Source organism: Peromyscus eremicus, chromosome X, assembly GCF_949786415.1.
Source record: "Peromyscus eremicus chromosome X, PerEre_H2_v1, whole genome shotgun sequence".
Classification (NCBI taxonomy): domain Eukaryota; kingdom Metazoa; phylum Chordata; class Mammalia; order Rodentia; family Cricetidae; genus Peromyscus; species Peromyscus eremicus.
The window spans coordinates 58,059,603-58,074,587 of NC_081439.1; the positions used below are offsets into that span (position 1 = coordinate 58,059,603).

A 14,985-nucleotide genomic window follows, 5' to 3' on the forward strand; every position below is an offset into this window, starting at 1 on the left:
AAGAGGATTCAGATGGCTGCCAGAGCCTCGTGGACGCCTTTGCAGACTCATCAACCCGGGCATCTGTTTCGTCCTCTCTTTCTCTGCCCTCTGTGGCCCCCAAATGATTGTTTTCCTCAGAGTGACTGGAGACCTCCTGGCTCTGGTTGCTGCTGTGCTCAAGATCATCTCCTTGATAATCTACACTGTGAAGGACGCACAGACCTTCAGCTTTTCCCTATTTTGGTAAGAGGTTATTAATGCCATTGATGGACAGGGCAGCATGGCAGGGGCTCTTCGGAATGATAAAGCCCACATGCCAGAGGATCCCTCTTATCATTTTAGAGGAAAGGAGAAGTCCTACACCACATGACTGATGTGCATACTTGCTGTCTCATCCTGGCTGGCAGTGGAGAAGAAGGGAGCCTGATAGCCTGGGGCCTATAAGCTGAATCAGCTATGAGGGTGGAGAGAGCAAGAATCCAGAAAAACAAGTTAGAAGAATGTTGCAAAATAGCATGGCCCTGACTAACATTCCTGCCTTTGGTTTCTCTCAGATAGGCATTAGAATACCATAGGATGGTTCATTTTCAAATGTTCATTAAAAAAAAAAAAAAAAAAAAAAAAGGTTCATCAAGCTTTAAGTCCGGCTACAAATGAGCGGAAAACACTAGTCCTTGCTAGAACTAGGTATTCCTGACCCCCAAACTCTGCTAAACTACACTCACCACCACCACCTAGAAATGTAGAGAATTAAGTTACTCATAGCCAAACTTGCCTGCAAGGTTATGCATCTGATAAGCTTCAAATAAACAAGATGTAAAATGGAGAGATGAACCCATGCATAGCTTTTTTTGTTTTGTTTTTTGAGACAGGGTTTCCCTGTGTAGCTCTGGCTGTTCTGGAACTCTCTCTGTAGACCAGGCTGGCCTCGAACTCACAGAGATCCGCCTGGCTCTCTACCTCCTGAGTGCTGGGATTAAAGGCATGTGCCACTGCCGCCACCCGGCCATGCATAGCTTTTTTGTTGAGGAAAAAAAGCAAATGCAACTCGGGGAAAGGTAAAACCTGGATGAAGTGTAAAGATTGTGCCCTCCAGAGGAAAGGAGGCGTGTTGGGGTGTATAAATTTCTCAGTGCACTCAGTCAGCCCACCTGCCCTTCCAGATTGATGCAAATTCAGAAACTGCTTGATTTTCACTGAGTCTCCAACACTCTCTTTTCCCTTATTTTTTCTTAGTTCTTTTTCCTACACTGTTTTGATCATATTCACCCCCTCCCCCCCACTCCTTTTAGATCTATTCCCCCAATCCTACCCACTCAACTTTGTTCTTGTAAAACTCTCCAGTACTGTTATTATAAAGTGAGTTCCATTATTTCTCACAACAGGTGAAGGGGTGGGCACAGTTGTCATCCTGGTTAACTCTTTTCTCTAGACAAGAGTGGCATCTTCATCAATGAGACCTTGTGTGCTTGTGTGTATGTGTATGTGTGGGGGGATGGGGGTGGGGGTTCAAGACAAGGTTACACTGTGTTGCCCTGGCTGTCCTGGAACTCACCCTGTAGACGAGGCTGGCCTTGAATTCAGAGATCTGCCTGCCTCTGTCTCCTGAGTGCTGGGATTAAAGCTGTGCAACACAGGCTGTGCGACACCACTGCCTGACCAGTCTTGGAAATTTTGAAGGAGGAAGACTCTGTGGGGGAGAGTAGCCTCCAAGACTGCTAACATCTATCTAGCTAACTAATATTTTCCCCTCAAGAGTTGAGACTCTAAAGTTATTTAGAATATGGGCCTCAAGTCAATCTAGCTGCTTCCAGCTGACACTGGGATGGTAAAGGGGTTTAGGGTCTCCACTCCTGCTGACTTCCAGGCATTGGAGGATGATCGAGGAACCCAGATAGATGGAACTGGATTGCTGTAGGACCATCTGAGTGTGAGACAACTGTGAATAAGAGGAGATAAAGCCGGGCGGTGGGCCAGGCGGTGGTGGCGCACGCCTTTAATCCCAGCACTCAGGAGGCACAGCCAGGCAGATCTTTGTGAGTTCAAGGCCAGCCTGGTCTACAGAGTAAGATCCAGGAAAGGCGCAAAGGTACACAGAGAAACTCTGTCTCGGAAACAAACAAACAAACAAACAAACAAAAAAAGCCGGGCGGTGGTGGCGCACACCTTTAATGCCAGCACTCGAGAGGCAGAGCTAGGTGGATCTCTGTGAGATCCAGAACAGGCACCACAACTACACAGAGAAACCCTGTCTCAAAAAACAAAAAAGAAAAAGAAAAAAATACTTCTTAAATAGTGTTATAATTTCATATTCTGTATGTTTTGTGGATTTAAAAAGACTTGTTTTTGTTTGCTAGTTGTAATATGCTATTACTTCCTTACATAAAATGTACATTTAGATTGCATTTAAAAAATAGGAACATGAGTTTTAATAATGTACCAAAATATGTTATTTAAAGGAAGTTACTTAAAGGAAGAGACTGGTTTCCTAAATATGTATCAGTTGCGAAAATTTCTAGTTAGTATTCTGAACAATTGCGATCTTGCAGATTTCATGTTGACTCGCTATGACTTGTAGGAAAGTATTCTAACATAGTCGAAGCAAGTTGCGGTGGTAAGGCCTTAACCCCTAGTGAGATGCTAATGTCAATTTTCCTTTTACCGTCCTGTAGAGGGTGAGGGTGTGGGAAGCTGATCTTTTACCTGCTCTGTGTATTTTGCATTTCTACGGACTAGGTGAGAATCCCGACTGAGCTCCTCAGTAAGAGGTTAATAGAATGCTTACTGTGGAACCATCCATTTTTGCAAGCGGCCCTAAGCTCTTTAAACTCCGGAAGCAAACAACTAACTCAATTGTCCTTTCCACTGGGGGGCTGGGAGCGAGCCACTGAAGCTACAGAATCCCTGCTGCTGGCTCCCATTTAGCGAACTCGGGAAATACAGGCATACTTTGTTTTCTTTTGATTTAACTTGTACTTTCCAAATACTTATTTTTTTTTAGTTGAATACTTGTCAGCACTCTGCACCAGGCAAACCTTATCTGGTGGCACTATTTTTTCTGTCATTGGGTTAACTTCTTTTCTTTGCGTCTGTTCCTAAATTCTCATGGTATTTAAAACGTTCTCCTATCTGCCTAGATGTTGGAAGTTCAGTTATTTTTGAAGTTACATTGTGATAGTTTTTCAGTACCTTGAACTCTGTCTGACTATGAACTTAATAAATGAATATGTGGCTGATTGTAGTGTTGATCAGCGAGTCCCACATCTGCCCGTTTTTCGGGCCTACCTGTTTATTCACTGATACATAGCAATATTAAATTAGGGTAATTTGTAGCCTTCCAGCAGCCTCTGTGTTCAAGTGAAAAGAAGAGACATGTATCTTTAAACTAAAAGCAAGAAGTGATCAGGATTAGTGGGGAAGGCATGTCAAAATCTGTGATAGGGTCTCTATGAATTCGAGGCCAGCCTGGTCTACAAAGTGATTTCCAGGACAGCTAGGGCTGTTACATAGAGAAGCCCTGTCTCAAAAAAGAAAAAAAAAAAATCTGAGATAGGGGATGGAGGGATGGCTCAGCTAATAAAGTGCCTTCCAGGCAAGCTTTAGATCCCGAGTTCAATCCCCAGTGCATACAATGCACCCACAAAAACATGAAAACCAGCATGATAGGTGTTTTGTGCTGGAATATTGTTAAGGGTTGCTCTCCCCATGTTGGATCACAGATTTTTCCCTTCTTCTCTATTAAAGGTTAGACTCAAGGTGTATCTCTTCTCATTTCTACCAAAGTCTCCTTCTCCTCCTCTTCCTCACTTTTTAGTTCTTCCCATGGGTTCCAAGTTCTTCGATCCCAGGAAGGGCTCTTCAGCACGCACCTAACTTGTACATTCCTTTCATTGCCACAACTGGTAAATACGTTCAATCCCAGCACTCGGGAGGCAAAGGCAGGTGGATCTCTTTGAGTTCGAAGCCAGCCTGGTCTACAGGGCAAGTTCTAGGACAGCCAGGGCTACACAGAGAAATTCTATCGCGAAAAACAAAAGAAAGTAAGAAATGGCAAACCAACACCTCTGTCTCATCCGTTCTTTATCAAATATACCTGCCAAATCAGAGGCTAACATGGAAGACGTGTCTGTCTTTCTTGTAATTCCTCCTTTACACTAACAGGTTCCTGCTGGGGTACAATCCCTGCCTCAGGAGCATTTCTTACACACAGCAACAACCTCCATAGATGCTAGCTGATACTTTCAACCCTTCTGTGCTACTCTTTTTTTTTTTTAATTGATAATTTTCTTTTTCTTTTTTTTAATTTTATTTTATAATTTAATTTAATTTTACATATCAGCCACGGATTCCCTTGTTCTCTCCCCTCCCCCGTGCTACTCTTTTTTTTTTTTTTTTTTTTTTTGGTTTTTCGAGACAGGGTTTCTTTGTGTAGCTTTGCGCCTTTCCTGGAACTCACTTGATAGCCCAGGCTGGCCTCGAACTCACAGAGATCTGCCTGGCTCTGCCTCCCGAGTGCTGGGATTAAAGGCGTGCGCCACCACCTCCCGGCCCCCGTGCTACTCTTGAAGACCAAAATTTACTCTGAATCTTTCACTGTTTCAGGCCATCTCCATAGTCATGCATTAGATTCCACTCATCAGCCAGGCATGCCACCCCAAATCACAAAGATGAAGACTGCCTTCCTGCAATTCCTCTCACATGCCAACTCCCAATGGCTCAATCTTAGTTACGCATTTCGCCTCTCCTAGCAGGGACCGTGCGACCACTGCCAGAGCAAAAAGGTACACCAGAAGTGGACCTTATGGTCGGCGGGGGTGGGGGGGTGGGGGTGGGGGGTGGGGGGTGGTTGAGGGGTGAGGAGACTGCTGTGTAGAATTGCCTCCTCAGATGAACCTCCACTCCCCACTCCAGCTTGCTCAACCTCCATTACATGCCTTGCTATCGATAGACAGGACCATGCAATAGCTTCTCCTCACCTTATGCTTGGTTCTGTCAAGTCCCTGTTGGGTCACCCAGTTCCTTATGACGAACTGTTCCTGGGGGATTGCAACACATACTTATCTACTTAACCCAGAAAGGGTACACAGGACAAAAAAGACTGTACCAGCCGGGCAGTGGTGGCGCACGCCTTTAATCCCAGCACTCGGGAGGCAGAGCCAGGTGGATCTCCGTGAGTTCGTGAGTTCGAGGCCAGCCTGGGCTACCAAGTGAGTTCCAGGAAAGGTGCAAAGCTACACAGAGAAACCCTGTCTCGAAGAAGAAAAAAAAAAAAAAAAAAAGACTGTACCAAAGCTCAACTTGGGGAACCAGTTCTGAGCTTTAATTGGGGTTTCCGGACAGGAGTATGGGTGAGTGGTTAGTTACATGTACTAACCAAAAGCAGTGAATCCCTCACCCTCGGGAAAGGTACACCTCCCTGGCCCTGCAAAACCTGCCAGAGCTCACCTAGCCTCTAGACAGCTGGGCTAGTCAGTCTCCTCCAATAGTTGTTTACTGCTTCTGTGAAGCTGGGGAGAAAGAAGCCTTTGAGAGTCTTGCAAGTTTCTATTTGCAAGAGACACCCCCACCTCCCACCCCCCACCCCCACCCCCACCCCCATGAAGCCCTCTCCCTCCTGGAGGGAATGTTTCAGTTCTTAGGAAATTGCTACAAAACATAAGGGCAAGTGGGAGTGTGGCCCGGATGATGCACGTGTGATTGTAAATAATCTTCATGGCCTTCAATCAGACACAGAACACCCTTAAGGGCTCCTCATTTACTTGTAGCATGGCCCGTTTAAGCACACATTCTTGTGTAGCCAGGATGCTGGCCTTTTGTTCTGGCTGTCACCACAAAGGCCACGGAGCAGAGACAGGCATTGACTCTTCAAGATGTGCTTTGCACAAAAGAGCCAGCTGTCTGAGAAGGTAGGTCTTAAAAACAAAGAATCAAAACAAAAGAGCCCCGCTCACCTCCTAAGCTCTCCAGAGCACATGCTACAGGAAGGAGACTGGCAGGGGAAGGAGGGGAATCAGTCATTCCAGAGCTCAAGCTTGTCCCTCTGGTCAGGCGGCCAGCCACATTTCTGAGACTTGTGATGCCTGAGCTTGTCTTGTTATCACCCCTGGCAGTCTTTTCTCTCATTTTGTGGATGTCTGGGCTCAGGCACACTTCTTTTTCTCTTATTCTGTGCACATCTGGGCTCAAGCACATGGACAAACACCAAGTCTAGTTAGCTTTTGGTGATAATAATGACAGGGCCAGACAGTGCACCTTGGATTCTTGCTGAGGCCATTTTAGTTTTAACTTGACTTTGAGCTCCTTGATGGAGAATCCTGTGGAAATTTACCCAACTCTGTCCTAGGAACCCGAGGTCAAGATGCCCCAGCTAATTTGTCTTAGCTTCTGTTAAACTGCCTGCTTGTGCAGACCCTCCCCCCCCCCCCCACAACTGCCAAGTGAGATACCAGGATGTGGATTTGACCTTTAAAAATCCCTTACCCTAAACACTCAAGGCTACACTTGGGTCCCGAATACCTGAGTGTAGTCCCGACTGCCTGGAATAAAGACTTTCAATTGGCTATGAACTGCGTCTGAGTGCTCATCTCTGGGGTCAGACCTGTAACAACAATCAACCTGTATTCCTCCAGAGGCATCTGTCCTAGGAAAAGGGAGTTAACTCAGAACAAATGGTTAACACTCCATAAGTTAAGCCATTAACATATCCATGCAGATGCCTTCCTATAATCTAAAGTACCATGTACCCTTACAATAGAATGTAAAGTGTCCCACCCCATCCCTCCTGGCCACTATCATTTATGCTGGCTTTGCTTCCTTTAACACTTCTCTATACTTCGTTGTCTGCCCAAAGTAAGCCCCAAACTACCTCAAAGCAACTCCCCTCCCTACTTTATGATACTGTGTAATGGATGCAATCCAAACAAGAATAAAACCCCCATAAAGGGCACATATCTGTAGTCTCAGGAATTCAAGGCTAGCTTCAGCTACATAATGAGCTTGAGGCGAGCCCAGGCTATATGACACCCTCTGAGGAACCCCCCCCCAAAAAAAAGTATAGGCTTTATCTGAAATGATCCATGTCAGATAATTAGTGACAACCACACTAATTAAGCCAAATAAGAATATGAGTCCTGAAGCTGAAGAGATGGCTTATCGGTTAAGAGCACTGACTGCTCTTCCAGAGGACGCAGGTTCAATTCTTAGCACCCATATGGTAACTCACAACTGTCTGTGACTACAGTTCCAGGAGATCTGGGACCCCTACCCTTACACAGGCATACACACAGACAAAACATCAATGCACATTAAATAAATAAATATGAAAAAAAAACAGCCCCTGTTTTCCATATTGGCCCAACTACCCCTGACTCTCCTTTAATAACAACCAGACCAAGACTAAGCTAACACCTCCAAAATGTCTCTTGGTGCCAAAGCTTAGGTGTACAGTATTTTTAAAGACAAAACCCACAAAAACTACAATCACATTAGTGTTCGGGTGGAGGGGCCGGAGTTGCAGTAACCTTGTAACATCTGTCTTTTTGCAGAACTTAGCAGTATTTTTCAGACACAATACAATTATTTTTGATTTAAGATTCCTCTAGTTATTTTAGTTTTATCTCACATAAGCATTAATTATTTTGGTTAATACATCTGGATCATGGTCAAGGTCACAGACAGTCCCTAAATGTTGCCAGGGTGGATGTGGCTATGCCGGCGTGGGGGTGCAGGGTGGGGGTGGGGGTGGGGTGGGGGTCTATTTAAGCAGACATAAAATGGAGTCAGAACAAGATGGCATTACCTTAGTCACTTCATATCATCATTCAGGTGATAAATCTACAGATGACTGCCATTGAAAAAAGCAATTCAGGATGCTCGGTAGTGGTGCAATGTTTTAATCCCAGTACTCAGGAGGCAGAGACAGGCTGATCTCTGTGAGTTCAGTTCAAGGCCAGCTGGGTCTGTAGAGCAAGTTCCAGAACAGCCAGGGCTACACAGAGAAACCCTGGTTTGGTTTTTTTTGTTTTTTTTTTTTTCTTTTTTTAAAAAAGCAAGGGCGAGCAGTTCAAACCTGCTTAGTGGGTGGCCTTTAATGCACTAAGGAGACAAAGGCAGGCAGATCTCTCTCCCTCATTGGTCCTGCCCACCTTCAGTTAGCAAATTGTAAGGGATCCAACATCCTTGGGGGAGGAGAGCAGGGAACAGCTCCTCCTTAAGGAACCAGTCCCTGTTTTTCATATTGGCCCAACTACCCCTGACCCTCATTCACCCAGAACCCACATTAAAGAAAAAAAGCCGGGCGGTGGTGGCGCACATCTTTAATCCCAACACTCCAGAGGCAGAGGCAGGCAGATCTCTGTGAGTTCAAGGTCAGCCTGGTCTACAGAGCGAGTTCCAGGACAGCCAAGGCTACACAGAGAAACCCTGTCTCAAAAAAAACAAAACCAAAAACAACAAAAATGCACATTTGCATTCCCAGCACTGGAGAAGTTGGAGATAAGCAAACAACCTAAGCAGTGAGCCCTAGGACAATGAGGGACCCCTAGCTCACAAAACAAGGGAACGTTAGCCTGCAGTCAAGGCCTGGAACTGCTTTATTATTATGTGGTGATACATCAGTTGCTGCTTCAATAAGTGGTGGAGTTTGAGTTGTAGGGCTTGTATTACTAGATTGAAGGCATGGAGCCTCACCTTTTGCCAGATCTGAATTAAATTATTTGATTTGGTTCTTCAAATTGAAACCAGTGGAAGTATCCAAACCGGCTTTGAATCCAAGTATGTGATTTTTTGAAAATTTAGTTCTATTTTATGGATGCATGAATATAATTTTTTTTTGGTTTTTCGAGATAAGGTTTCTCTGTGTAGCTTTGCGCCTTTCCTGGAACTCACTTGGTAGCCCAGGCTGGCCTCGAACTCCCCAGAGATCCGCCTGCCTCTGCCTTCCAAGTGCTGGGATTAAAGGCGTGAGCCCGGCGCACCAATATAATTTAACATGTACTAGTATTAAAATGCTATGTACCTATAATGATTTAACCCTCCCATTAGTCTTCTCTAGTGGCTTGCTTACAGAATGGTAAGTAATCTGGAAGAGGACTGTGTTCCCTACATGTGGTATTTACTTAGTAATTAAAGTCCAGAATTCTTTATTTTTATTTTATTTTTTTTTAAATGTACATTTGGGTTTTGCCTGCATGTATGTCTGTGTGAGGATGCCAGATTCCCTGCAACTGGAGTTACAGACAGTTGCGAACTGCCATATGGGTGCTGGGCATTGAACCTGGCTCCTTTGGAAGAGCGGCCAGTGCCCTTCCTTAGCTGCTGAGCCATGTCTCCAGCCCCCAGAATTCTCTTTTTGCCCTTGGACAGGAGGCCACCAGAGCAGCAGGATTTTTTCTTTTGCTATTATTTCCTTTAGGTTCATAGGTGCTGTAAGTTGCTTGTGTGTCTCCCATCCCCTACTCCCGACTTTTACCCTCAAAGATGCAGATTTTCCACTGTGGCCTGTGAGGATTCTTATCTCCCTAGTGAATGAGACAGGCTGAAAATTCCAGCCCCATCTACCGCCTCACCAAGTTAGTGGGTGGTCGGAATGTGAGTCCCTCTTGCAATCCGCCAGTCCTTATACCTGCCCAGTATCTACCTGACAGCTGCTCACTGGAGCTTACCTTTTCCCTTCTGTCTCTCTGGAACAAACCATTGGAGCACAGACGGAGCCTTGAAAGTGGACTCAATTGACTGTATTAGTAGCTCCGTTTCAAAATGACCAACAGTACCACGTGGACACCCTCACTGGGATATGAACACTGGAAATCCTTGGGTTCTGGGAAGAATTCAGACCTTTTCATACCCCTCCAGTTTAGCTGGGGAGTGGGTCAGATTGGACCAAGACAACCCAACAGGCCGCTGTGGACAGCAACACAGACACATCAGCAAACCCCAGAACTTTCCCATATGGTCTCAGCCGGGTGGGAGGAGCAGATATAAGCCAAAATGAGTCTGCTCCCATCTTGTTATGCCTCTCAAACCAGGGGCATACACCTCCATGATATGACAAGGCTTTATTTTCCTCTAACTTGAACTTCAAGTGTCTCCCTGAAGCCTGACCTTGATGGAGCTGCAGAATTTGTGGCTGTGGAAGATACCCTTATGAGTCTTTTTTTTTGGGGGGGGGAGGGGGTTTTGAGACAGGGTTTCTCTGTGTAGCTTTGGAGCCTGTCCTGGAACTCACTCTATAGCCCAGGCTAGCCTCGAACTCACAGAGATCTGCCTGGCTCTGCTTCCCAAGTGCTAGGATTAAAGGCGTGCACCACCAATGCCTGGCTTTTTTTTTTTTTTTTTTTGAGACAGAGTTTCTCTGTGTAGCTTTGGAGCTTGTTCTGGAACTCACTCTGTAGCCCAGGCTGGCCTCGAACTCACAGAGATCCGCCTGCCTCTGCCTCCCGAGTGCTGGGACTAAAGGTATGCACCCTTATGATTCTTGACTGACTTGATAGCCACTACCTACAAAAGCCTTTCCCCAGAACTTTTCTTTGCATTGTGCCAGTCCAACATGACACAGAAGAGGCAGTACAGAAACAAACACAGAGACTCATGCACGAAGTAACAGAATCAGTTTGTATTACTTCAAACTTAAGAGAAAAGACAGCAACCGCAGGCCAAGGGCACTGGCCTGTATAATACACACTTGCTCAAGCAGTGGGCAGGGAAAAAGACAAAACAACTAAAACAGACAAAAATCCAAATAGCAAAATCAACTAGGCTGGCATCGCTGCCAACGCTCGGTGGGGTCATGCTGTAACTAAGAGGTCCTTCGTGTAGCCTGTCTGTACAGTGGATGCCAGCTACGGGTGTCTTCTCCTGAGCAAAGTGCTTGTGAGCTGTCCCATAGGGAGGTAGACACCAGGGTGTTGTACAAATCTGGATGCATCATACTGAAAACCTGGACAGAGGCAGAAGTAGAAAACGTGTCCACCTTTACTAATCCAATTTGTATTAAAATGGAAACTACAACAACATGCAATTATAATAATCCACTACAATTCACTAACTAGTACCTCAACATCAATTGTAAATGCGAGACTATGGTGTTAGTCAGATTTCTGTTATTAAATAACTGATATAATCACCCTAAAAAAAGAATACATTCATTTGACTCACAGTTTGCATAGTTCCAATCCACTAGTTGCTTGTTCCTGTTGATTTGGGACTATGGTCAGGTAGCACAGCATGAAAGGGAGCGGTCAACTCATGGTCAAAAGAAGAGAACAGGGGTATCACAATCTACTTTCAGGCTCACAATGCTAGTGCTCTAGTCCCCCCTCCTACCCTTCTCACCATTTTCAACATCTCCCAATAATGCAGACTCCTTCTGTAGCTGAAGGAGACTTTGAACTCCCATCATCTCTCCTTTCCCAAGTTCGAACATTACAGGCATGTGCGCCCATGCCCAGCAAGTTCACAAGTTCTTTACAATTACCATTCTTTGTCCCATGTTTAAAGTTTCCAATACAGATTTTAAAATGTTTCTTCCATGAAACAGAGTCTGTAAGGTATCTTTCAGAAAGCACCAGGACGTGAATTTTTTGGCAAAAAAAAAAAAAAAAGTGTTTAAAATTGAAGTCTCTACATTAAAAGTGAGCTTACAAACAACCTTCTTTTCTTTTCTTTCTTTCTTTTTTTTTTTTTTTTTTTTTTTTGGTTTTTCAAGACAGGGTTTCTCTTTGTAGTTTTGGTGGCTGTCCTGGATCTCACTCTGTAGACCAGGCTGGCCTTGAACTCACAGAGATCCATCTGGCTCTGCCTCCCAAGTGCTGGGATTAAAGGCATGCACCACCACCGCCCGGCTCAACCTTATTTTCTTAATCCCAGTGTCAAAATAATAGGAAAACAGACAGCAAACATTAAATCAGTAAATGTGCCATGCTGAGCCGGGCGGTGGTAGCACACATCTTTAATCCCAGCACTCGGGAGGCAGAGGCAGGCAGATCTCTGTGAGTTCCAGGCCAGCCTGGTCTACAGAATGAGATCCAGGACAGGCACCAAAATGACACAGAGAAACCCTGTCTTGAAAAACCAAACAACAACAAAAGAAGTGTCATGCTGAAGACACTATAAGTAAGTACTCTGTAAACGTCACAAGTTAACCTGAACTTCTCTATTTTAGAAGTGGTACCATTACCATCACAAGGCATCAGTAATCATTCTATGAGGATCTTGCATGATGTCATGACACCAGGAGCACAGAGAACAACTATGGTGTGTGTGTGTGTGTGTGTGTGTGTGTGTGTAACATATATATTTAATTTAATATATACTAAATAATTTATATATGTATAAATCACGAAGAACACCTCTTATTTTAAGGCATGTTAAGAGTTCTTACAGCCGGGCGGTGGTGGCGCACGCCTTTAATCCCAGCACTCGGGAGGCAGAGCCAGGCGGATCTCTGTGAGGTCGAGGCCAGCCTGGGCTACCAAGTGAGTTCCAGGACAGGCTCCAAAGCGACACAGAGAAACCCTGTCTCGAAAAACCAAAAAAAAAAAAAGAGTTCTTACTATACTGAAGGCTAATGGCTTCAGTCATACATCCTACTGGAGACAGTTTCTTCCCATAATATAGTAAGTCTTACCTTTTAGAATTGAATAACGTCTCTTCAGGATTGATGTCAGTTACAAAAACAGGTTAACTTCAAAATATGATGACAACATACAAAAGTAGCAAAAAAGTTGTAGTCTTTGTGAGTTTACGCTGCAATTTATGGATGACTGGCCTTGAACCTCTAGTATGTATTTTCTAAAACATCTACTACTGGAAGCCATTGCAGACAGCAGAATCTCAACCAAATTGAACGAGAACAGGCTCAACCAAAAAGAAAACTGTCAACAACTTATCTCAAAGATGAGATGCAACATTCAACTTCACAGTTCTTGGAATCCCAAGGAATTTAAAAAGTCAATGTCTTGTATCCCACTGTCCCAAGCTGTACCTATAAATGCTAGGATGCTGGATACAGGTGTATCAGAAACAGTACAAAGTCTAATGATTCCATATTTTCTAGAACTCTTCAGTAAGATGCAGTTCTGCAGAGGCCTTCTTACTTTCATACTACCCCTAGCAAGTCACATTCAGAGGAGAAAGCACAATACTGTAATAAAGGACTAACAGACCACCCTGCATCCCAGCATCCCCTACTGTACACTGGACTTCTTGTAGAGTTTGAAAGTCCTTCAGCAACTGACCACCGCATGTGATAGCTACCCGATAAGCTTCAGCAAGGCCCATTTTTCTTTTGAGAAATTTTTCTATCTGTCCAATGGTTGTATTTCCTGAGATTTGCACAAACTTCATTTGCAGTGGTTTAAAATGCTCAGTGCCCATAGACTCTAGCACTAAAGAAATACTAGGTTCATGTGAACTAAGGCACAATTCCTCAAGATCCTCAGTGTTCCCTTCGCTCGAAGGGCTTGGCTGTGGAACAGCATCAGGTTTTGGTGTTTCCAAATAATTTCCTTTATAGAATTCTTGCCTTTGCTTTTTTTCTTTTTCCTCTAGACCTGCCACTAATTTGTACACTATGGCTTGTAATTGTGGATCCGACCTCAGGTGATTATGAGGTTTGGCCTCGTGCACTACAATATTGCATTTTGGACATCTGTTGCTAAGTTCAAAATGTTTTATGATGCAACTTTTACAGAAGGCATGAAGACATTCTGTAACGGTTGTTGCATCTATTAAATAACCTTTGCAAACAGAACAGGAGATGTACGGAGTCAGCTCCGAGAGAGGAACGAGGCGCTCCTCCCGACTGGCCCCTTCCCTCTCCCGGTTAGGAAGCCTGGATCCTGACCGGTCTTGAGTCCTTGTCTTGCTCTGGGCAGACGGGCTCTGCCTGGCAACTGAGCGCGCTGTGGAAGTTACGGCAGGCGGGGCCTGGAGTGGGGGTGACAAGGCCGTTGCTCCTTCCACTGTGGCAGCATCCAGGCTGCCCTCTGGATCCACTAGGTCACTTTCCATGGCTGATGGGGCAGAGCACCAATCTGTGGAGAAGAGATAAAGGAGGAAGCGAAACCACACAGGCAGGCGAGACCGAGACGAGGCGAGACCGAGATGGAGGAGACCAAGACAAGGTGAGACCCAGACGCGAGGCCGAGATGCGAAGTGAGGAGACCGAGACAAGGTGAGACCAAGATGAGACGACCTAGACCGAGACGAGGCAAACTGACCTCGCTCCGAGGCTAGACCGAGAGGCGGTGAGACCGAGAGGCAGTGAGACCCGAGAGGAGGCAAACTGACCTTGATGCGAGGCTAGACCGTGGGGCCAGATGAGACCTCGAGTTGAAGACCGTGAGACTCAGAGACTCCGGAGGCTGAGCACAAAGCCAAGTAGAACAGAGCGGAGTGGCGACGAGAGGGCGATGATGTCCGGCGCTAGACCAGAAGGACAGAGAGCAAGCAAGCCGAGCAGGGAGACTAACCTGCAAGCCACTAGGCAAAGGAAGGAGAAGAAGCCAAGCACGGAGTAGGCGGGGCAATGTAGGCAGCCAATGAGGAAGGTCTGCAGGGTAGGGTAAATGTCGTCTAAGCCAATCACAAGTTGCAATGCTCAGAGCCCGTGCCTTTCCAAAGGATTCTTGCTTCACCGAGGGGAGGAGTATGGGGGGGGGGCAGGAGGCACGGGGCGGGGGGGGGGGGGCGGGGGGGGCGGGGGGGGGGGGGGGCGGGGGGGCTGGCGGGCGGCTGGGAGGAGTGAAGGGATGGAAGGATGGGAAGCTGTGGAACCGCTGTATTGTATGAGAGAAGAATAAATAAAAAATAAAATAAGGCCGGGCGGTGGTGGCGCACGCCTTTAATCCCAGCACTCAGGAGGCAGAGCCAGGCGGATCTTTGTGAGTTCGAGGCCAGCCTGGTCTAGAGAGCGAGATCCAGGAAAGGCGCAAAGCTACACAGAGAAACTCTGTCTCGAAAAACCAAAAAATAAAATAAAATACCACTAAAATCACATTTCAG

General features: G+C 45.7%; 1 protein-coding gene across 2 annotated transcripts; it reads right to left on the reverse strand.

Annotated features, from left to right (window-relative positions):
* Positions 1–10,572: 10,572 nt before the first annotated feature.
* Positions 10,573–14,391, reverse strand: LOC131899279 (polycomb group RING finger protein 6-like). 2 transcript variants are annotated; one of them, XM_059250701.1, is made up of 4 exons: positions 14,272–14,391; positions 12,608–14,015; positions 11,137–11,223; positions 10,573–10,918 (listed from the first exon to the last, which is right to left on the reverse strand). In XM_059250701.1, the coding sequence occupies exon 2, from the start codon at positions 13,990–13,992 to the stop codon at positions 13,090–13,092; it is 903 nt and encodes a 300-aa protein (XP_059106684.1). In that variant the 5' UTR covers positions 13,993–14,015; positions 14,272–14,391; the 3' UTR covers positions 10,573–10,918; positions 11,137–11,223; positions 12,608–13,089. The 2 variants fall into 2 exon arrangements, with proteins under 2 accessions (XP_059106684.1, XP_059106685.1); XM_059250702.1 differs by having other exon boundaries at positions 12,608–14,391.
* Positions 14,392–14,985: the final 594 nt, after the last annotated feature.

Bases quoted from the DNA above. Each gene is read 5' to 3' on its own strand.
- LOC131899279 (XM_059250701.1), bottom strand. From the start codon at position 13,992: ATGGAAAGTGACCTAGTGGATCCAGAGGGCAGCCTGGATGCTGCCACA.